Source organism: Schistocerca piceifrons, chromosome 1 (genome assembly GCF_021461385.2).
Source record: "Schistocerca piceifrons isolate TAMUIC-IGC-003096 chromosome 1, iqSchPice1.1, whole genome shotgun sequence".
Taxonomy (NCBI): Eukaryota; Metazoa; Arthropoda; class Insecta; order Orthoptera; family Acrididae; genus Schistocerca; species Schistocerca piceifrons.
This window is the reverse complement of record NC_060138.1, coordinates 752,651,799-752,677,057: the sequence shown is the minus strand read 5'-3', so window position 1 is coordinate 752,677,057 and position 25,259 is coordinate 752,651,799. Positions and strand designations below refer to the sequence as shown.

The 25,259-nt window shown below is 39.0% G+C and overlaps 1 protein-coding gene across 2 annotated transcripts in view; it reads left to right on the top strand.

Annotated features, from left to right (window-relative positions):
- The first annotated feature begins 1,673 nt into the window (after nt 1-1,673).
- Nucleotides 1,674-25,259, top strand: part of LOC124711989 (transcription initiation factor TFIID subunit 4) — a 197,676-nt gene continuing 174,090 nt past the window's right edge. For both annotated transcript variants that reach the window (XM_047242285.1, XM_047242277.1), the window contains exons 1-2: nt 1,674-3,017; nt 11,330-11,524. In XM_047242285.1, coding sequence (XP_047098241.1) covers nt 1,719-3,017; nt 11,330-11,524 — 1,494 coding nt within the window. In that variant the 5' untranslated portion in view covers nt 1,674-1,718. The remainder of the gene's footprint in view (nt 3,018-11,329; nt 11,525-25,259) is intronic.

Below are 25,259 nucleotides of genomic sequence, written 5' to 3'. Positions count from 1 at the left end.
AACCGTTCACTCTCTTGACCTCCATGAAGAAGTCATACACCATCCCTTAAATCGCTTCAAAGCTCAGGACAGTGGCAGTGACTGACTATCATAATATCTTCCCAGATCGTCAAGCTGCTTGGACTGGAGAAGTATTTTGTCATATCAGTTATCACTACCTCAAGTGATACAGACAGACAACTGGTAGAGTTGGAGGGGTTTTGAACTTACGCAAACGTCCTCTGAGTCCCATCATATCAAGGCTTCCAATTAAACAGGTATGTTGCCTTAGTCACAAAAAAGCAGTTAATTATCCCTGATTTCAATGCACAGTCCATGTCCATTAACTTAAAGTGAGGGCATGTAAGGCCTGGACGGAAGGATGGGTACAAAAGTGATGGAAGAGAGGCAGCAAGTAAAATAGTGACCATTTGTTTCTTCCAGAATATCGTGGCTTACAGATTGGACATTTAGCGGAGGATATCTAACATCAGTAATAAGGACACGTTTCTGTTATGGAAATTTTCCCTGCATTTCCATGGTATAGATGTTGACCCTCCCCAAATATTATTTGCAACTCGAAGTTAGAAGGTGATTTAAATCGTTTATTATTTTCATGTTAATGGTATTATGATTATCATGTAACTTTGTGAAAGAGACTAATCAAACTGAAACTCCATTATCCTAGCATCAGAAAATACAAAACAATGCAAGATAATCACCAACATTTTTAATGGAGTGCAATCTACACACATAATGTCTCAGCAAAAATTAATGTTTTACGATCTGTTAGCAGCTGCTGTATGAACTGTATGTACTAACATATTTGTTGTAATTTCAGAGCGTCTGTTTGTTTAATATAGCGCTGGCTACATGAACTCACAATAAAATAAAATAATCAACTTAAATCACAATTACTTGAGCTTAAAATATGCGAGAATTCGTTAAGCTCTGATTTTTTTAAATATTTTTTCTTAGTTTTATAAAGAACCGTGAAATCCATTACAATTTTCAGCGCTCTCGTTGTCGCTAATTTATCTCCTCTTGACTTTCAACTTCGGACATCTTCTGCATCACAACCTTTCTAGCAAGTTCCTTAACAAATTGTATTCATATCAGTTCAAGAACTGGTCCAACGAGATTATGAAAAATCCCTAGGTGTCTAAATTATTTTTATTTTGTATTCCAACATATTGTGTGTATTGAAACGAAACATTGTTAAAGCTTTCTTTTATTTGGGTAACAAATTAATCTTCTACCGTAAGAAGTGCTTCACGTAACACCTGACATGAACGACTTTATTAGCCCAGTGATCTACATCATAAACAAGTTACACAGTCTGGTTGTCCAAATAATTTTTACACTTACACTTGCTTGGAGATATTGGCCTCCTTTACATACCTGTCGCATGCGGATGAGTGTTGCAGTTATTGTGTAGTATTATCTGTTGCTGTTTCGTGTATTCTATATCGACAAATTCAGAAATGCGCATCTTTCTTCAGTGAACTTGTCAATGTACAGGAAAGGAAAGCATTATTTTTATTCTATATGTTAAACAAGATTACTGATCAGTTACCAGAAAAGGAGTGCTTGCTGATAATCTCGACCGAAAGTTCTAACATCATCTTACGTGTAGTCGTCGATTCTCACCCAATTCGAGCTATAGCTTCTCATTACGCTGACGTGGACAAAGATGTCAATAATGCTACACAGGTTTTGTTTGTCTATATCTGTTTGATATGCGTCGAAAGTCGCACAGTTGTTGTTTGATAGTGTTCGATTTCAACAGAGTAAATTTAGAACCAATTCTTATCGCCAGGCAAGTGGATTTAAACAAAATAAGCAAGTCTGTAGATGTAAACAGTACGCGAAGTAGCATTCACTTTTTGAGTTACCTGAAGGGCAATGCACTGTGGGTACGAGTTGTGTGGTGCGCATGCGCAGTTCAGTTTACAGTTGGAGCTCGTCAGAAAATGGCGTCGGCTAAGTTCTTGGAGGAAGCACTCAGTACAGACGTCGATGAATCAGCAGTCAGTGCTATTGTGGGAACGTTGGAGACACAGTTGGTGACTACGCAGCCTGCAGTTTCCAGTCAGCAAGGAACATCTGCGCCTGTGAATCAGAATCATATGAACAATACTATTGCTAATGGGGGCACTGTCTCAACACAGAAACACGGTGTTACAAACGGTGGTCCTCCATCTATGAATATTTTGAATGCAGATGCAAATAAAACTATTTCTTCTAGTACGATACAGAGTAGTAATGTTGTTCATTCAAGTGTTGTAAATACTGTCGTGGCTTCTCTTCATGGAGGAGTACCTACAAGTGGATACTTAAACCAAGTAACTTCAAGTGCTAATCAAGGAAATATAACAAATATTAGCAAATCTCACGAACCTGTTAAAGTAGTTTATCCTCCTGGAAGTCAAACGAACACTAGTACTGTCGGTATTAACATAAACAACAGAGTGAATTTCCCAACAACAGCCCTTCCAAATGGTAATCTTGGATTGTCTCCTATTCCGTCTCATACAGTGTTAAATGCAGTCACATCAACAGTCCAGAGTGCAGTGTCACAGTCTCATTCACAGTCTGGAGCAAGTGTTACTGGTAAAATTAGTGGTGTAGTTAGTGTTGACGGGAAACCTGGAACTGCTTTAGTGATAAAAGCTAGTGGAAATAATAATGCAACTCAAGGTACACCAATAAGTGCTAATTTAGTGACAGTCCCAATGACTGTAAATACTACCATGGCCCTGACAGGGTCATATGTAAACACAGCTGTTGGAACTACTACTGGCACTACAACAGGAATGTCAGGTGTGGTGACATTAACAAAACCAGTTACACATTCGGTGGGGACTTCACAGACGTTGGTAGGGAATTCGCCTACTATTTTACCAGCAAATGTTCAAATTTTGAATGTAAATGCAGTTCGATTAGGCACACCTGGTCAGCAAGGACAGAAGAGCATACCACCAAGAGTTGTTATAGGTGCACCACATATGGTTGGTGCTAGACCAGGGCAGCCAGGAGTAAGTATTTCAAATAAATTTGATACTGTCTGCTTTAATTGTGGAACTATAGGAGTGCTGGAATGTTGTGCTACTTGAGTTGTTTATTAGTTATTTACATTGTCAAAATGAAAGATATATTTTGCACAGTACTGATCATATCTGGCAGTAAAAAGCTTGACTTATTTAATGGTGTTGTCATTATAGTCATATTACCAAGATTGCTGATTTTATTGATATTTCCTGAAAAATCACCTCTGTTGTCAAGTTTTGTTTGTATACAGCACTCATTTTGTTGCTTGAGTGAATTAAATTCTAGAGAATGAAGCTAGTTTTTTTACAGATACATTGCATAGTGAAATCTGTGATAAGAAGCTGAAACAATCAGTTGTGGTACATTAATTGTTGCCTGTTAGCCATCCACCCAAGGTACCAAATAGGCAATGATTTGTTTATGTTCACATTTTCAACATTTGATGAAATGATTCTTACTATTTGCTTTGCTTTTAATGTTAGGATAGTTGCAGTGTTTTTTTTTCAGTTATTAGATTGTTTCACATCAGTAGCTCTATCTGTAAAAATAAGTTTAGCCACATCAGTGCTATACATTGTGGAGTGGAGTGTGTTTATTTTTCTCAAGCAGCATTGCAGCAAAGGTGTGAATTACACAACATCTGCATCATATTGAGATTGTGGTAAATAATGGTTTATTTAAAGAACATTGCAAAAGTGGGTCATTTTTTTTCTTTCAGAATGTTAAATTATGACTTGCTTTTATGGGCTTTTGAAATGTGGCAAAGTAATGTAGTGTATATTTGTGTTATTGGGGTCATTGTATTTTTATCTATTTCGCATGTTATGACTTAAGAGATGTATAACGTGTAACTTGACTGCAGTTGACAAAAAATGGTCAGAGGTGCTGTCGGTTGGTGGTGTCCTTGTCATATTTGCCTTTGTTTATATGCATCGGTGGATGTTTATATTACTTAAAATACAGTAAAATTATTGTCTAAGTAATGAGTTCTCATTTTATTAGAGTATTCTACAATCAAATAGAATTATATGTATAAAGTGAAGCAATTATTCATTTATGCAGGGTCTGTCGATGTAACCATAATCAAGGTAAGGGGTAGGTGGGTGACTTATTTGTGTTCACTGGTAGCTTTGACTTAGATTATTGTCATACTATGGATCCTGAATAATTCTTACACTATGACACAAATGCTTATATAGTGATTAAAGATAAGAGATTGGCTTACGTTAGTGGTTCTCCTCCCACCCTCCACCGCATTGTGTTTTATGTACTTAATTATGTAACATACACCAATATATTTGTTGGTTATTTGTCTGTCATTTAATACAGCTTTTCTGGATTTGCCATGCTTTTTTTCTATTTTATAACAAAAAATGCATGGAATATGGCACAGAAGTATACATCAAACTATGTTACAGATCAGTGTCTCACCGCAACTAAGATTTTGTTTTTTGGGGGTGAGGAATGGTACTATCGTGTTTTAGCTGTGATTCTATCCTATTGTCAGAGTTCTTCATTTTTATATTATTTTGCCGTTGTATCATGTAAATGATGTACTTCTGCAGACCCATGGAAAGACAAGTTAACCTTTGAAAATATTAGGTCAAAGAAATGATTGTAGCTTTGCAAAGTGTGATTAACAGTAATCATTAACTTACTGTAAAACAGTTACCAAACAGTTGGTCATTGCCATTTCCTTCAACATGTTCTGTCATCTGTGTCTAGCTACTGTATTTCCTTCCTGTAGGTCTTCTCACTTCAACAATTTCTTTTTTATTATTTTGGAGTGTGAGAAATAATAGAAATCTATACATATCTGAATTGTTTTATTTAATCTGTTTTGGTAGTCTGACTACAGGATCACTTTGGTGGTTCTCTATTTCCATTGTTGACAGAATTGTACATGGCAGAAAAACACACACAAATGGGCGTATGAAGTTCAGCTTTATAATCTGACCAAAATATTTATTGTATTACTCATATCAATATTGTAAATAATTAACATATATTTAATTCGATTCAGAACCAGTTGCATGATGTAGTGATCAGAAATTAGGTCTGTGTTTTCATTAATGTGTGTAATGAACTATATTTTTTTCATAGCTATCATTGTGTAAGAATTGTGGTTTGTTTGTGTTGTGCGTTATTTTGATGTACTTGCGAATGGCTCCTGCCTTGTCACTAGGATGAGCTGTGGTAATCCAAATTTTCTAGTGAAACTAGATCCCATGTGTTGGATTGTAAGAATTTTTTAGCTTAAGTTAAATGCCATTTACACTTGCTATGGAACTTATCGTAATATTATACTGTAAAATGGGCTAGGTTGGTTGAACGTGCTGATGCCGGTCATTGGGTTTGTCTCGTGAGATAATGAGTTTGGTGGTGATGTGCACATACAGTGACAGAACATAACACTGACCAAATTTATTTTTCTTGAGTATTTTTGGTGGTAAGGGGCTGATTTGTATTGGTGGTAAAGATCTAGGTTGAGTTGAAAGATGGCAATTTGGATGTGAGTTGACAGAGCCAGTGAGTGAGCAAATGAAATCTTTGTTATGGTGAGATACTGACCTGTAGCATAGTCCAACATCTAGTTTAGGTTGCAAAGTGACAGTTTGCTTCAGAGGCAGTGAAGCTACTGAATTTAATGTCGTGAAAATAACACACAGTTCTTCTTATTATGTTTATTTCATGCCCTGCATTTTGATTATGTCATGGGTCAAAGCGCATGAGTGTGGCATTGACAGGTTCAGTATTTACATGTCCTTATTTTTTCCAAATTTTGTAAGTTGAAACAAATATCAGTGACCAGTGACTTATAAAATGCTGCAGCTACGCAATTAACAGTATTGGAGAGTCTTTTCAAAACTGCAGCATGTAGTTCTTTTGGAGTAAATAACAATTAGTTCTGCAGCTGTTGTTGCCTACATTAGTTGATTCAAACAATTTGAAAAGTTTCATCATGTGTAGTAGTTAGTTAATCAGATAAAAACTGTGATGGGTCATTCCATGGCAACTCACATTACAGAGTGATGTTTATATTATAATTTTGGACAATTAACAGAATAAAATGTTTCTATTAAATTTTTTTGGCTTAACGGAGGCGTCCGATCCCACCCGTCGGCTTTGATCCATGATGCAAGGGTTGTGGTGTGTGACGTCACAATGGCGCGGAGTTGAGTTTAGTTGAGTGTATTGTGATTATAGTTGTTGTTTTGTTTCAGTTGGTGGTGCCCTCTGGTGTTGTGTTTATGGTTTGTGTGTTATGTGGTGTATTGGGTTCATTTTGATTTTCCTGCTCAATCTGTTAAGGTATTGGTTTTGACTGTACTTACAGAAATTGGTTTCAGTGAGTTAACAGTCAAGTTTTTGTTGTGTTTAAGTTATTATAGTGCTGTTTGCTGTATGTCACATGTTAATTTGTTTAATTTAATTTGTGGCTGCTTTTGTTAGGTATGGATATGACGGATAAATTTAATAGTGCTTCTTTGCATGCAGAAATGGGGGACAATACGTTGTCCCTCATAAAATTTTTACAACTATTTGGGCTGGTGGCCGAAGTGGTAAAGTGGGACTTGTGTCGTCAGGAAATGCGGTTGGCAAAAGGTCCTCCGTCTCGTATGAGGGCCTGCTACATGTTGCGGTGTCGTAGGGACAACTTACGGTGCACCATAAGGTGTGGTACCTGGTTTGAGAGGTCTAGGTTGGGCATGCAAGAGATTGTGTTGATGACATATTATTTTTTTTTTTTTTTTTTTGTGCACATGAGACTGTTGTGAGTGAGAGGACGGTTTTTGACTGGTTTTTGTTTTGTAGGGAAGTTTTTTTTTTCGGAATATGTTACGTACAGGGGTAAGTTGGGTGGGCCTGGGATGATGGTGGAGGTTGACGAGTCGCAGTTTGGGAAGAGGAAGTATGGGAGGGGTGAGTCTGGTTGGTTTATGGGTGGGGGGGGTGCGTTGCATCTGGGGGTGGTTTTTTGGAGAGTGTTTTTATGGTTTTGGAGGGGTGCACGAAAAGGGAATTGGTGGGATTAATTGAGGAGTGTATAGAGGAGGGCAGCACAATAGTTTCTAATGCTTTTTCACCTGATAGGTGGTTGGGCGAGAGGGGTTATCATCATTTAGTTGTTAACCGTAGTTTAGAATTCAAGAATTATGAGACTGGGGAATGTACAAATGCAAATAGAGGGGTTTTGTGGGGTGGTTAGGTCAGTTATTGGGAGGGGAAAGAGGTGCTCTTCTAACCTTCAGTCTCATTTAGATGAGTATTGTTGACGGAAGAGCGTCCCTGGCGACTATTGCATTTTTCGTGTATTTTTTTCTAAAGGGCAATTAGTAAAATGTATAGGCCGAAGGTGGTTGGTTAAGGAGGTGTTGTGAGGGTGGGTGGCTCGGGGAGGGGGTGTAGTTTTTGGTAATGTTTGTGGAGGCAGGTGGGTGGGGAGTGGTGGTTGTTTTGTGATTATGTTGTGGAGGATCTATTTTGTTGCAGTTGTTTTTGAGTTGTAGTGTGTGATTGAGATTTGTTTATTGTGTGGTTTTTATTTATTGGTGAATCTTTGATTTTTTTGGGGGGGAGAGGGGTGGTAGGTTGTGGGTAGGTTGGGAGTTTCTTTTGGTTGTGTGTTGTGTGTGTGTGTGTGTGTGTGGGTGGGTGGGTGGGTGGGTGGCTGACGTAGAGTGCAGCGTCGGAATTATTTTGTGGTAAGTGGTTGTTTCCAATTTTGTTTGTCAAGGTGTTGGTTTAGTGGTACCAATAGTTACGGCGTTGGTATAATTTTTGGAGTTTTATAATGTGGTATTGACTGTTACAGTTGAGCTATATAGGTGAAGGGAAGTGACAGATTCCAGAGGATATTGTGTGTAGTGGAATTTGGGAATTTTGTGTTGTCGATTTATTTCGTCGTTTTGTGTGGTTTGGTATGGTGGTGTGTATTTATGTGTGTTTATATTTAGTTTGCCCACACCCAAAAACCCCCATTTCCCATGCTTGTACGGTTTGTTTGATTATAATGTTGGTGCAAGATGTGTGTGTTGGTGTTTCGATCTATTTTCGTGTTTGTTGTCATGTTTACATAATGATGTAATAGGTGCGATATTGCAGTCACAGTGAATGGTAGTTTCCACCATATTGGTGACGTCGTGGGTCAAAGTAGACGGCGGAATCAGACACTTCTGTACTTCAAAACATACTTTATACAGAATGCTCTATAAACTTATATCACAATAATTGTTACATTACTATATTTATAAAACCAAATCTTATAATTATTCTTGGTAACTCACGTTACATTTCCAAGAAATGGCTTTTGTATATGATAAAGAAAATACAAAAGTCTGCTCTGTTTTATGTGAACATTTATTGTAAGTTTTACACATAATACCAGAAGATCTTATAAGTATTTTAACAAAGTTCCAAACATTTAATCTCCAATAAAATAAATATTAAAACATAATGAACAGGTAACTCGCGTTACGACATACGGTAACTCACGTTACATTGTCACAGATCACAGTCAAGCTTGAAATAACCACGGGAATTTACAACACTTGGAGGGTTCACTTTTCTGACAAGCTTGTCTTTAGTGTAGTATAACTCATCTTTAATTTCAGGCCACTTCCAAAAACTTCCCATCTTTCATAATAACATCAACTTTAAACTCACCATTTTTAATTTTAGAAACATTACCAGGAAAATATGAATTGTCATATTTTACCACCACCCAGTCATCTACTTGTATATCTAGTGATTTTTCTGTTCTATATGTGTTTTCCTCTGCAGCTGATGAAGTGGTGTGTCCTACAACTTCATTATTGTAGAGTTCCAAGTGATGAATTTTAGAAATGTTCAAGAAAGGATTGCAGTTCTTGATTAAGGCTGAGAGATGTAGTTTTTTTGCCTCTTTGACTAAAGTCTTCTTCGCCCATAAGAACTTATGTCACATTAGAAGAAGAATTCAACAATGCTTTTACCAAATATGTTGCATTGTTTACAACACATTTCCTGCTTTTCACACGAGACCAAACTTCGTGTTTGACAGCCTCACCAATTTCATCCACTGGGTCCCTTCCCACGAGAAGTTGCAAAGTACTTCCATGTAATTGTTTTGGCATGACTCTTACTTAAAACTTTTTTAGCCTCTCCAATATGTCTGTTTTTAAACTGGGAAGCAGGACCATCTGACCAGATTGTAACTTCTCCAATATTTTTTGGTAGTTTTTCAAGAAGTCTATCAACATAGGTAATGACAGTGTTATTTGCGTGGTCAAGATTACCAGGTAGCAAGACATAGGGGTGAGAAGCACATGAATGACAAATCATGGCATTAAAAATACTAATTTGATTCTGCTGCCATTGTGTACTTTGAATTTCATCTTGACTTACACATGTAAAATTTTCATAAAAATCGATTTGCATCATGGCAGTTAGCATCACAGAAGGCAGTGATTCCTTATCACTCTGATAGTTCTTTGATTGTTCTCTCTTAAAGTATCAGTGCTCTAAAAATTTCAGTCCTATGGTAAGAATATGGTCAAATAAGATTCTATAAGGTACCTTCTTCTACTTTCAAAATTCTGCCATCACCCTCCTGCCACACATACCATTTCATGCCGTACTCTTGTACACCAGTACATAAATCAAGAAGTTTAACTGCCAATAAAGATTTATATTTCATGCACTTTCCCAACCAACAATTGGCTGTAGGCTCTGCATATAGAAAAAATTCTGGCCGGTTACTGGTGTACTTAGGTATTTTAGGTACTATGCTATGAAGAGAGTTAATAGCACAAATGAAATTCTCATGATATCTGCAGACACACACATTGTGTGGAAGTTTATTGGCAAGCATGACATGTTTAGGTGTTAATTCTGCGAATTTACTTTTGCCAATCACTTTGCAATTTTCTTCACAAAACATTGCATGGGCTTCTTTCGAAGAGAACATCAAGTGTCGTACTTGCAACTTACTCTTACCTTTCTCACGTTTTACAGTCACAACATCTTTGCGTCCAGGGGCCTGTCTGCTAATGTCACCCCTTTCATGGAATTTGCTCACACTTAATATTTCATTGCTTATTTTTTGTTTAGAGATTCTTCCTACTTCTAAAAGTTCAACAGATGTATGATACAACCTTCTAATAACAAATTTTTGTTTTCTGGGTGATGCTGGAAGTACACATTTCACTTTTGATATATCTTTTCCCAATGAAGACCTATTTTTATATGGTGGAGAGGCAGAACTATTTGGTGTAGTTGAAGATAATTCCTTTAGCCACTTCCTGCACTTGGCAACTCTTTCTCTAACATTCTGTTTCCTGTCTGCAGCAATCCTTTCTTGTTCTCTTTTACTCAAACATTTTTCCAGTTCCTGCTTCTTTTTCCTGAATTTTTTCATAGTTTCCTTGTGTTTGATTTTATACTCTTCATATCTGCCTTCATCTTTCAATTTCTGCCTTCTTCTTCTCATCTTTTCAGCTGCACTTAAAGGCATTCTGCAAAATTGCAAATTTTTGTAAAGTAGAAATAGCTGTACCCTATAGGATTTTATGTCGCATATGGAGATAAATATACATTAAATATGTTGTTAGTTGTGTTGTATGTAATTCAGACCCAGTCGGACTGCTCAAAATTATAACTAATCCTACAAAAATTATGGTAACACATGTTACATAAATATTGGTAACTCACATTAGGCTATGTGATTTAAATATCCTATTCCAGGAAATTATATAAATGTTTTTGTATTTATCATGCTTAAATTGTTTGCTTCTAAAAATATATCAAAAAGAAGAAGAAGTTATGAACTTTAAAGTGATTACAAACCATAAAGAATTATTATAAATTTCATGATTTTTTACTTACCTTGAAATTGATCAGATCTTCTGCGTGAACAGACTCAACAATATAGTCTTCAAAACAATGGTTCCCACAAGTAAACAATAGGTTTTGGAAGGAAAAATCAATCTTGCCAACAAAATTCGATGCCCAGCCTACATATGTAATGGGGGAAAATATTCCCACAGAAAAATTAATTTTTTGATAATAATTCCTCGTTTACATGGAATGACCCTGATGGTGCAAATTATTTGTGGAAGACATACAGATAAAGAATACAGAATTCTCAGTCTTTGGCATTTCATTACATTGACAGCAGCAAATTGGGATATGACCCTGTGTGTCAGAATTTAAAATTATGTATGAACATTTTGTGGCGTCTCTATCACTTCTGATTTCCACTTTACATAATCTAATCTCTTATTCTTTTTTGTGTTTGTTTTCACTTGAAAACTTGTAGCAGATTACACTACAAACACTACAAGGCTTGCAACCTGGTACGCAAGGTCATCTATTGCTGAAGACTGAAAATGGCCAGTATCAATTACTGCGGATGGGGCCTGTACCGACAACGCATAGTTCGACTGTTACTCCAAACAGTGGCACTGCTACGATACCAAGTGGCAGTACCTTCAGGATTCAGTCAGTTCCAGCGGTAAGTTTCATATTATATTTACTGTCTTCTTATAATTTTTATTGTTGCCGAAATTGGTTTTGTACTTCAGCTTCAGATTATTAATGTGCAGACAGCTGAACAAGTATGATTGTCATTCCACTGTTAATTTTATTTTTTTATTTTACTATGTACCAGAAGTATAGTTGGAAGGTTCTGGTAGAATGTAAATAATTTAGGAGTAAAGGAGACCACTCAGTGAATAGCAGGAGCATTGAGTCTTCAAGCAGCGTAACATAGGCAGCCAGCCAGTTGGTTGGCAAGGAATGTGGAGGGAAGGGTGGCTAGTACACGGACAAGGTATGTGATGCATGGATGCTGGAGCCGGTGAGGAGCGGTGCACGATGACGGTGATGTGAAGATGTCACTTGAGAGGGGGTCATAGGACAGAAGAAAGGGAAATTATGTGGGGATAGTGGGTTAATGGAGGTTGATGCAAGGAAGGTTACAGGAGCTGAGGATGTGTTGCAAGGATAACTCCCATCTACACAGTTCAGAAGATGGTGGAGGGAGGAATTCAGGTGGCCCGGGTTGTGAAGCAGCCATTGGAATCCAGCACGATCTGCTCAGGTGAAAGTTGTGCCACTGTGTAGTGAACTGACCCATGTGTAAGGCCTGCAAAAGCCATCCACCCAGCACTTTCTACTTCAGTCCTTTCATAAACTTAACATACACCGTCAGAGTCAGGGCCACCTGTGAAAGCAGTCACTTCATATACCAACTCTGCTTCAGTCACTGCAAAGCCTTTTATGTTGATGTGACAATCAACTAGTTGCCTGCCAGAATGAATGGCCACTTCCAAACTGTGGCCAAGAAGAAAGTTGACCATCTGGTGGCACAACATGCACGTGAGGACAACATGCTGAATTTCAGTGGCTGCTTCACAACAGGGCCATCTGGATCCTTTCCTCCAGCATCACCAGCGTTTCTGAACTATGCAGATGGCAATTATCCTTGCAACTTTTCATTTGCTTCCATAACCATCCTGGCCTCAATATCCATTAACACACCGTTCCCACATCCTTCACTCAGCAATTTCCCCTTCCTCTGTCCTGTTACCCCTTTCCAGTGCACTGCTTATCATCGGCTCCAGCAGCCATGCATCACATGCCTAGCCTGTGCACCTGCCACCCCACCCTCCTGCATTCCTAGCCAGCTAACAGTCTTGACTCCCTCTGAGCCCATAGCGAACCATGCTCGACTACTCTTCCTCCCTTCCATTTCTCTCTCCCTCTACCTACCCCACCTGACAAACCCCCACCCAATCCATATGTTGTTGTTGTTGTTGTGGTCTTCAGTCCTGAGACTGGTTTGAGGCAGCTCTCCATGCTACTCTATCCTGTGCAAGCTTTTTCATCTCCCAGTACCTACTGCAACCTACATCCTTCTGAATCTGCTTAGTGTATTCATCTCTTGGTCTCCCTCTACGATTTTTACCCTCCACGCTGCCCTCCAATACTAAATTGGTGATCCCTTCATGCCTCAGAACATGTCCTACCAACCGATCCCTTCTTCTGGTCAAGTAGTGCCACAAACTTCTCTTCTCCCCAATCCTATTCAATACTTCCTCATTAGTTATGTGATCTACCCATCTAATCTTCAGCATTCTTCTGTAGCACCACATTTCGAAAGCTTCCATTCTCTTCTTGTCCAAACTATTTATCGTCCATGTTTCACTTCCATACATGGCGACACTCCATACGAATACTTTCAGAAATGACTTCCTGGCACTTAAATCTATACTCGATGTTAACAAATTTCTCTTCTTCAGAAACGCTTTCCTTGCCATTGCCAGCCTACATTTTATATCCTCTCTACTTCGACCATCATCAGTTATTTTGCTCCCCAAATAGCAAAACTCCTTTACTACTTTAAGTGCCTCATTTCCTAATGTAATTCCCTCAGCATCACCCGACTTAATTAGACTACATTCCATTATCCTTGTTTTGCTTTTGTTGATGTTCATCTTATATCCTCCTTTCAAGACACTGTCCATTCCATTCAACTGCTCTTCCAAGTCCTTTGCTGTCTCTGACAGAATTACAATGTCATCAGCGAACCTCAAAGTTTTTATTTCTTCTCCATGAATTTTAATACCTACTCCGAATTTTTCTTTTGTTTCCTTTACTGCTTGCTCAATATACAGATTGAACAACATCGGGGAGAGGCTACAACTCTGTCTTACTCCCTTCCCAACCACTGCTTCCCTTTCATGTCCCTCGACTCTTATAACTGCCATCTGGTTTCTGTACAAATTGTAAATAGCCTTTCGCTCCCTGTATTTTACCCCTGCCACCCTTAGAATTTGAAAGAGAGTATTCCAGTCAACATTGTCAAAAGCTTTCTCTAAGTCTACAAATGCTAGAAACGTAGGTTTGCCTTTCCTTAATCTTTCTTCTAAGATAAGTTGTAAGGTCAGTATTGCCTCACGTGTTCCAGTGTTTCTACGGAATCCAAACTGATCTTCCCCGAGGTTGGCTTCTACTAGTTTTTCCATTCGTCTGTAAAGAATTCGTGTTAGTATTTTGCAGCTGTGACTTATTAAGCTGATAGTTCGGTAATTTTCACATCTGTCAACACCTGCTTTCTTTGGGATTGGAATTATTATATTCTTCTTGAAGTCTGAGGGTATTTCGCCTGTTTCATACATCTTGCTCACCAGATGGTAGAGTTTTGTCAGGACTGGCTCTCCCACGGCCGTCAGTAGTTCCAATGGAATATTGTCTACTCCGGGGGCCACCGAACTGCAATTACGGTATTGTGTGTCCAGCCAGCACTATGTAGGGACACATGCACGTGTGTGTGTGTGTGTGTGTGTGTGTGTGTGTGTGTGTGTAAAAAATAGATCCTAGTTTCAGGTGGGCTCAAAAACTAATCTTTGAATTTTTTTTTTTTTGATACTTAGGCACTAAGTCATCTTGCTCATTACGTATACCAATGGAGGATGCATTTTGTATAAGAGTATCTTATTTATCTTTGTGGGAAAAATTTTATTTTATTTTACGATATTTTATGTTCATGAGACTTTGTTGAGGATATCAACATGACACATACAACACAGATTTTATCATTGTTGTGTGAACTTGTTCTAAGTTCTTCATCACATTCATATGTAAAATATTGATTTTACTTAAATTGAAAAATATTTGCCTGAAACAGATATCTGTCGGTATTGCCGTAAGTTGAAGGGTTTTTCTTTCAAGGTATTTAGTCACCTTCCAGTGCTTCTCTTTGACTCGGCTGTCCCAATCATAAATGGTACACGATTGTTGATCAAGTAATATGCCATCTATTTTAAATTTGAAGATAATGTCCATGAATATTTTTCATAGTTCTCATATTTTGTGTGCCTCTTCGTGGTAATAGGTATTGACCCCAACAAATTTCCAATACCTAAACATACACCTTTCAGTCTACATTTTGACAAGTCTATAAACAACCTTCACTGACTTAGGACCTAAGTGATGTTACAGAAGTTTATACCCCTTAATAACAGAACAAAAAAACCATATGGTCTTCTCCTTTAAAGAGTTTTATTAATTCCTTTTCTCTGTTCCTGTACCAAGAGAATGATACTCCATGAAGTAAAGGATTTTTTTCTTTTTTTCATCCCAGTCTTAACCCAAGAAGTTTGGTAGCATATTTTTTCAGATTCAGGTTACAATTTAAATCATTTAGTTTGTTTCAATTAAATAATTCTGGTGCAGAATCTTCTTTCGGCTTGTAATCATCATCACATCACGTTTTTTGACTTGCTTTCATGTCGCCCAAGAATGGGTGATGGAATTGGAATGGGAAGAGATTCACCATGTGTAACAGGTTGTAAGGTTGAAGAAATGATGGAATATTTTATATTCTTACTTTTTGTATTATGACCCTCAACCTTAACAATACAAAAATAGCAAGTCATGTTTCCCTCCAAACCATGGACCCATTGCAAAAAGCATTGATTTCCTCTTCCCATTTTTCCCCTGTCTCAGTCTCTCTCTCCTACTTGCAATAAAATTTCTTGCTGTGAAACTTAGGTTCAAATGCAGCTACATCTTTTGGAAGCTATGAACTTGAAGCATATGCTGTACAAAGAAATGATGTTGGGGGCAACAATGCCACCACAGCCTAGTAAGGCAGCATCTTCAGAAACAGTGATGATTGCTACAGCACAACCACAGCGGGAAACAGTAATGGATCTACCTGCTGGTTTCAGCAATTCACCCACTCAGTTATTGCAGTTATGAGCACTCTCATTCATCCATACATATTTTGCAATAATGGAAAAAATATTTCAACAACGGATAGTAGACAACGGTCTTGAGAAGTTCGCTTCGGTGATAACTAACCTGAACAACCAGACCTCGGCGTTAATATCAGACGTTTGTGTGGCCTACTTTGAAAAGAGAAACATCCCTTTAGGTACATTCCTGTATTCCTTGTCAGCAAAGTAATGTAGTCCAACATGTACATGCTGATATTGGAAATTTTGAAGGTACCTCTGCTAGATTCACACATGTTAATATGCACCTCGTTAGATCTCTACCACAGTCAGAAAGTTAAGGTATTTATCTACAGCCATAGGAAGGTGTACAAGGTGGGCAGAGGCAATTCCAATACACTATATAACAGCTGAAACTACAGTGAAGACATTTCTGTGTAAGTGAGTGGTTGCACGTTTCGCATGCTACTGTCACGTTATATGACTGATCAAGGACGTTACTTTTTGTCCACACTGTTCCTAGAGCTGGCCAAAATTTGCGGTTTTCAATGCCGCCACATGTGTACCTATCACCGTGCCAGTAATGGTATGATGGAACGGCAGCACAGAATGCTGAAATCAGCGTCGATGTGTCATCAAGAGAGATGGATGGAAGCGTTACCATTAGTATTGATAGGCCTGCAAACAGATCACAAACCTGACGTTGGTACGTCAGTGACTGAGATGGTTTACAGTGATCTGCTACTGATTCTGGAAGACTATTTAGTATCTGTCTCACTGCCAAAGTCAGAGGACCTCATGCAGTGTGTGCAGCAGCTAAAATGTGACTGCATGAATGTATGTGTTGCACACTGCCTTCACGCCATGGAACCCATACACTAAGACTTGCATGGTTGCTCTCATGTAATGTTAAGAACAGACTTGACCAAGTTGTCCTTACAGCCGCCTTATACTGGCTCTTTTGAGGTGCTGGGTAGAGAAAAGTACAACATGGCCATTATACAATGACCTTTTAACGAAAGTCTCGATTGAACATTTTAATCCAGCGTGGGTTTTACTCACACCAATCTCAGGTGCTTTACCTGTGCGTCAAGACACAGCGAACGCAGAACAAACTGAAAGGAAGTCTGGTGCATCATCCGAGACAGTGCCACAACTGACAGATGCGTCACCACCACAAACAATCAGGTCACCGCTCCCAAGACATCAGACGCACACAAGAACTGGCCATTGAATTAAAGTATCAATACATCCCAGGGACTCCACATTTTAAGAGGGGGCACCTGTGTAGCAGTATTTTTTCCATGCAGCTGTGTGAAATGATGTCGGAGGGTGCAAGGTGTTTCTTTGATGGACACTGTTTTTTATCTTTTCTGTCGTGTTAAGTAATTTCTGAGTGTGTGTTGATTCTTCTTAGCATTAAGTAATTTTGGCAAGATTGGAACAAATAGAGTTTTATTCATTCATTATATGCTGCAAGTGTTCTATTTATGTGGTGTAGATCCATGTCCCCAAACGATTAAGATCTGAAATCAGCACAATAAAGTTCTTCAAGAACAGCGGAAGTTACACAAACACCAAAAATCATGTTTTGTAATATTATTAATCTAATATAACTAATGGAATACGTAAATTGCTATCAACAGTTTACTCCTTGTTTTTTCCCCATGAGTGTTGTGCATTTGTAAATGTGTTGATTGACTGGTATTTATTTTGTACATTCAGACCAAAAGTGAGTGTTACAGCCCTTCTTTGGATCTGACGAAATCAGGTGATTCTCAGAAAAAAAAGAGACAGAAAAACACATTCCCAGATTATGCTCTTTGTGGACAAGACAAATTGTTCATATATAAGGAACATGGACACAGCAAAAGAAACTGGAATGATTCTAGAAAAAGCATGTGAAGACTGTATCCTTATGTAGAGTGGGATTGTGTAGAACATTAATCACAACCAAATGAGATAAATGCAAGTTCATAGACAACTATAGTGATAAAGTCGTAATGAAAGCATTTTAGTTAAATGAAATAAAGTTTCCAGTGAGTGAAGAGCGGATAGGAAACTAATCATTATCAACCTATGATTGTGACACTTGAAAACAGTGATGCAGGTGTTACCAGAGATTGTCTTAAAGTAAAACTACAACGAGATGTCAAACCTGAAGAAGCAAGTGGCGATAAAGAATGATTCTTACATCTAAATGAAAATTTCATACAAAAGTATTATTAAATGCTGCAAATGTAATGAACCTAATCAATTGCTAAATATTGATTGAGCAAGAACTAAAAAGGAGAAAACTCCTCAGAAATGATCATAAAGGTAACGTAACTATAACATTCTCATAAAAGGGTGATGTGGTACATAGATTCTTGTGCCTTGACTGACATCACAAACAATGGAGGGAAGATTCATAATGCCAAGCCTTGCAACAGCCCTGGTCAGTGTGAGAGATAATGGCTGTGATTGAACGATTAAAGTACTCTGTAGTAAAGCAGCTTCGTAAAAAGAGAGAGAGAGAGAGAGAGAGGGATAATGAAGACAATTTTAGACCCATTTCTACACCATCAGTGTTTGCTAAAGTTATTGAAAAGGCTGTGTATGTAAGGATAATTATAATTGATCATTTTATATCACATGATTTGCTATCAAATTTACAGTTCGGCTTTAGAAATCGTTCAACAACTGAAAATACTATATTCTCTTTTCTCTGTGAGGTATTGGATGGGTTAAACAAAAGGTTTCAAACACTAGGCATATTTTTTGATTTAACTAAGGCATTTGATTGTGTTGATCACAAAATATTGCTCCAGAAGTTGGACCATTATGGAATACAAGGAGTAGCTCACAATTGGTTCACCTCTTACTTTAGCAACAGACAGCAAAAGGTCATTATTCACAATGTTGAGAATGGCTGAGATGTGGGGTCTGAGTGGGGTACAGTCAAGTGGGCAGTGCCCCAGGGATCAGTGTAGGGGCCACTCCTGTTCCTTACTTATATAAATGATATGCCCTCTAGTATTATGCGTAACTCTAAAATATTTCTGTTTGCTGATAACACTAGCTTGATAGTAAGGGATATTGTGTGCAACATTGGCTCGGTTTCAAATAGTGCATTTCATGACCTAAGTTCATGGCTTGTAGAAAATAAAGCTAATGCTACATCACACTAAGACTCAGTTTTTATAGTTTCTAACACACAACTCAACAAAAACTGATGTTTTAATTCCACAGAATGGGCATATGACCAGTGAAACTGAACAATTCAAATTTCTAGGTGTACAGATAGATTGTAAACTGTCGTGGAAAGCCCACATTCAGGACCTTGTTCAAAGACTTAATGCTGCCATTTTTATATTCCAACGGTATCTGAAGTGAGTGATCGTTCGACCTGAAAATTAGTCTACTTTGCTTATTTTCATTCGCTTATGTTGTATGGTATTATATTTCGGACTAACTCTTCCCATTCTAAAAGGATATTTTTGGCTCAGAAATGGGCAGTTCGGGCAATAAGTGGTGTAAGTTCACGAACCTCTTGTCGACTCCTGTTCACGAGTCTGGGTCTTTTGACATTGGCCTCTCAACATGTATACAGGGTGTCCCATTCATCTTGACCACCCTAAATAACAGTTTGTCCAGATGCAAATTACAAAATGTTTCAAGCAAATGTTCTTTAGCCATCAGGGGGACATCAGTCAGCATGATTGCCTTCTTTGTAGCTTTGGTTTTAAAAAGATATGTACAGCAGTATGACTTTTTTAAATGACACCCTTTATTTTTTATTTGGTAATTCATTTCCTCTCCTAAAGGCCTGTTCAAAAATGTATCACAGTGTAAAATTCACTGAAACACAACATTATTAATTACATAACACAACATTGACGTTGATGCTCCCAGCGCTTAGTGCAGGTACTCGGGGTAATGGAACATATCCAAATGCTGATGTTGACAGAGAACAAATGTAAACATTGGTAGAATGCACTCGCGTCATTCCGTCAACCATCATCAGTTGAAGAGTTGTGTGAGTAGAATGTACATCAATGAAGAGAGGTAGAAATGCTACTCATCTATGGGGAATGTAAGTCAGCAGAACAGTAATTGCATTACTGTTTTCTTATGTACGGGTATATTTAGTACAGTAGTTTAGTCCTTTAAAATACTGTTATGTAGTGTTGGCTTACAGTAAAGGCTGTCCTTCCTACAATCTGCATCGACATAATGTTTCTTTTATTTTGTTGTTGAAGGTAGGTGAAATGCTAACTTCCCATCGGATGTTTTCTCGTCTTGTTGCAATGTTTCAGGAAGTTTCAACCCACGCAATGCAATCACCGTAGCACTCGCACAGACAAAGCTGCCGAAGTTACTGTTCTTGCTTCCTTTGCTATGAATCCACATGTGAGCACTCAACAGCTTGAACATGAGATTGACATTCTTAAAACCGGTGTACATAGTATTCTTACACATCACTGGGTCCATCCTTGCCATGTACACCTGCATCGAGAATTGGATGGGAATGATTTCCAGAATCGTATACAGTTCTGTCAGTGGGCACAGCAGCAAATCCTCACCAACCCGAACTTCTTCTCCAGTGTTCTATTTACTGATGAATGTCCCTTCTCAAACAAAGGACAGGTAAATACAAGGAACATGCATTATTTGTCCAGCGACAACCCACAAAGGCTTAGACAGGTGGAATGTCAGTGACAATGAAGAGGTAACGTTTGGTGTGGGATGCTTGGTACTACAATTATTGACCCTTATTTCATCAATGATAGTCTAAACGGCACAGTATATGCAAACTTCCTCACACGAATTCTTCCTCCTCTTCTGGATGAAGTGCCGCTAAGAACCAGAATGCTTATGTGGTATCAACAGGATTGATGTCCAGCACGTAATGCCTTGCTTGCACGTCGTGTTCTGAACCGAAGGTATCCTGCCAGATGGATTGGTCGAGGAGGAACAGTTACTTGGCCTGCTAGGTCTCCTGATTTAGATCCTCAGGACTTTTTTCTTTGGGAATGCATTAAAGACATTGTCTATTGTGATATTCCAACAACTCCAGAGGACATGCAGGAACATATCGTGCTTGCTTGTAATTCTCTTCAGCAGGCAACACTGGAAGCAGTGAAAAATTATTTCATTCAACGAGTGCACCAGTGTATCTGTGTCCAGGGTCACCATTTTGAGCACCTTTGAATATTCTACTCCTGGGCAATGGTACAGGAGAGTCAGTCAATTTTGTGTTATGTTTTTACTGACAACTCCAGCAAGTGGACGAGTTTGTGATCCCGGGCTCAAAGTCAATGTTGTGTTATGTAATTAGTAATGTCGTGTTCCAGTGAATAGTACACTGTGATAAATTTTTGAATAGGTCTTTAGGAGAGGAAATGAATTACTGAATAAAAAATACAGGGTGCCATTTAAAAAAGTCATACCGCTGTTCATTTCTTTGTGAAAAACAAAGTTACAACAAAGGCAATAATGCTGATTGATGTCCCCCTGATGGCTGAAGAACATTTGCTTGAAACATTTTGTAATTTGCATCTGGACAAACAGTTGTTTAGGGTGGTCAAGATAAATGTGACACCCTGTACATTCCTTACTGTCATTTCTTAGTAACAACATTAGCTATTCCCAAGAATAAGCAGTTTTCACTCAGCTAATACTCGGCAGACATCAAATCTGCATTTGGATTGGACTTCCTTAACTCTTGTGCAGGAAAGTGTGCAGTATACTGCTGCATCCATTTCCAGTAAGGTACCATTCAGTTAAAAAATCTCAGCGGTTATCCATGCACTTTCAAATCGAAACTAAAGAGTTTCCTCACGGGTCACTCCTTCTATTCTGTCGAGGAATTCCTTGAAAAATTAAGCTGACTCTTGTTGTATTGTTGATTGCGTTGATTGCATTTACTTAAACTTATGGCTTGATGTTTTTTTTGGGTCATAAACATTTTATTTTTATCTGTTATTACTTTTATGTTGTAATTTCATGTACTGACATTCCATGATGATATTGGAGATTTGCTCCTCAGTTTGGCCCTACGGAACGTGGTGTGTGTGTGTGTGTGTGTGTGTGTGTGTGTGTGTGGGGGGGGGGGGGGGGGGGAGAGAGAGAGAGAGAGAGAGAGAGAGAGAGAGAGAGAGAGAGAGAGAGAGAATAACAGGCACAGTGGGAAGACTTTTGACCAAAGTTCTCATCAGGAAAGAAAGACATGTATTCACATAAACAAGCACAGCTCACTCACATGACCTTTATCTCTGGCTGCTCAGGTTTGCATTGCAAAACCACATCACAAGAAGCGGGATAAGAAGTCACAGAAGTTGACATTCAAGCACTACTGCTGGGCAGCTGAATGCTATCAATTCATAGATAAGGAGACTTACCAAGTAACTGTCAGCAGAAATGTGAATTTCCTGGAGGATGAGAATTTTCCAAGCTCAAAGATAAAACAACCTAATCTTCACAATGATTAGGATTGGGACAAGAAGCAGTTCTTTCTAACATCAGTACTTTCATAGTGAAGGAGTAGTTAAGTCGTTAGACTGTGAGTTTGAGCCCTTTTATAGCTTTGAGGCTGGAACACTGAAGCTCAAACTGAGGAACACATTTTGAAAGAGATAACACCTCTAGGGTCAAGCAGAGAAACAAAATCCGAGGAGTGGCCTGGTCATGTGACACATTTGAGAAGTATTTTGAATCTCAAAAAAATTCTTTGAACAGATTTTTTGAGATAATACTTACAACCAGTGAGCCAGTGCCTAGGCATGGAAATTACACAAAATCATGAAAAAGGAAAAATTTGAAATCTTCCTGGAATCCTGTGTAAGAAATGTTCTGCGTTCCGAAGAAATGTGAAATGAATGAAACCAAGCCGGTTTCAACACCACTCGAACTCTGTTTGAACTTGAGGTACTCAAACCAATTCACATCAGCGCACCTTAGCACAAGGCAATAGGAAGTTATCTACATCTATCTGATGTCTCCATACCTGACATGTTTTGCTATTAATCTCCTTAGCTGATGTAATCACTATTTTAATTCTTTGACTTACTAATATTTTTTCCAATAGTCAACTCTATATTTACCACTTAAATTTACGAAAAAGCAGCATATTTTGTCTTACACAATTTTCTCAGTATTATATAATTTTTTTTAGAGGAATTCTGTATAAGTCTTACCTTAGTATTTACTGAAGTGATGAGGAGTGAAGATGATACTGCCCTCAGGGGCTCAGCATTCGTTTGTTGAGTACAGGCTTGGTGACCCCAGTATTCTTGAGCTGGGAACTGGTAAGTGCCACCAGTCCCCTGCCACTGTAAGCTCTGGACTTGCTTCAGCGACCATTATGTGGTGTGACAGTGGGACATTGTGTGTCATAGGGAATGGGGATCTTGGCTTGACCATCTGGTTCATGGCGATGGTAGAAACATCTATTTATAAAACCTCTCAATCTTAAGGTTTGCTACATGCTGGTGGGATGCTTGGCTGTTGAGGTGGAACAGTCATTAGTGGGCAACTTCTGGGGAACCTACCTCACCTCAGTTGTATAAGGCTTACCTAGGCATATGGGGTTCTGTCTAGGTGACTTTTATGGATCCTCCGGAGGTTTCTCTTTCTCTTCCCAGCGGAAAGGGTGGACCGCTGGTAGGTGTCAACATCCAGTCAATGAAGAGGACTTGGATAGCCAGTCTTCCTGATTCTGGACTTCTGCAGAGTGGTGGTATTTGTAGTAACAGAACATATGCTGCTGGCCAGAATGTGTTTTTCGCAGTCAAGTTGAAAGAAGGTAATTTTGAAAAGGTTGTGCCCTTCTGTATTCAAAAGGGCCTAAATGGAATCTGTGCTCTTTAAAGTCAGTCAAGCACTTGTGAAATGGGACATCGTTAGTGGAAACTTCTAATTCCTAGCAAGCAGTTAACCTCCAAAAAGCTAGAAGTATTGGGGAGTTTGCAATAGAGACAGAATTGTGCAACACCTTGAATTACAGCAAAGTTGTTGTGACTTCCAGGGATCTCTTTGTCATCCCCAGAGAAGAACTGAAAGATGAATGGGCCCATGAAGGCATTGTTGATGCACAAAATATAACAGAAATGGTGGATGGTGATCTAGTAAAAATGGACTCAGCAGCACAAAACTTTCAGAGCGTGTCAAGGGAGGTTTCCTTTGCCTCAGTGCATGGCCTTATTTCCCGAACCAAATGTGCTGTTTTAAGTGCCAGTGCTTTTGGCACACTACTATCAGACATAAGGGAGAAGCCACTTGTGCCAAATGTGAGAGGGTTGTCCAGGAAGAAGTTGACTGTTCATCTTCTGTGAAGTGTGTCAACTGCTCTGGAGATCACCCTATATGGAATGGGGTCTGCAGTGTCTTTCTTGAAGAAGAGAAGATACAGAAAATAAAAACCACTAAACACAACTCGTATGGAGAGGGCAAAAAGATCTAAAAGGCCATGCAGCCCCCAACACTCGCTGCCTCCTTTGTGTCTGTTCTTCAACAGCCAGTCCCTAAAACTGATGCTGCAACACAAATGGAGGTTGCCAGTGTCAGCACTAGTACCTGTGTCTGCCAATGCACTTGTTCTGCTACAGTTCTGTAGAAGTCCATACTTTCATCCAGGACTTTGGACAAGGCTATGGTTGCTGCTATTATGTAACTCCCTGGCCCTCCAAAGGTTCAGGCTGGTCCACCGTCTGGTGCTGTTATTACCATAGCCACGGTTGTGGCCCAAAAGCCTACAGGACGAACAATCTGAGACAAAGTGTCAATCATTGACTGAGCCAGGAAGTCAACTGTCCGATGATGGTGAACTAATCCTCTGTGACGTATCTTTTGATTGTACATAAGAGCTAATGAACCTTGTTCGCTGTGACAATCATCTCACCTCGAAACTGAACCTTCTAATACGGTAGCTTCCCCTCCCAGGCGGAAAGACAAGGTGAAAGTGCAACCCCCGTGGTAAATGCCTCCCATCCTCCAGTGGAATGTTAATGGGTTTAGGCTGAATGTGGAGGAACTGAAGATCCTAGCACAGAAACACCCACTGTGCATGTGTTAACAGGAAATGCATTTTGAAGTGTCCGATGTCCCTGTCCTAAGGTGCTACACAGTCTATTGCAAGGATGGCCTGAGCGGACCAAGGGAGTGGTTATTGTGTTTGTAAATAACACACACCACTCCTCTGCTCTCCTCCTGGCTACTGACCTGCAAGCAGTTGCAGTTGAAATTTGTATGTGTTGGAGGACTGCAATTTGCTCTTTGTATTTACCTCTGATGCAGTAGACTCTGAGGCTCTCACAGATCTCGTGGAACAACTCCCCCACCCATTTCTGCTCTTGGGAGACTTCAATGCCCATAATGTCTTGTGGGACTCAACCTCCACTTGCCCTCGGGGTCAGGTTTTTAAGGGCCTCATGGCATCCCACGAGCTGCGCATCCTAAACAGCGGTACTTCCACTCATTTTTGTGCTACTACTGGGTCATTCTCAGCCAATGACCTCTCTCTCTGCT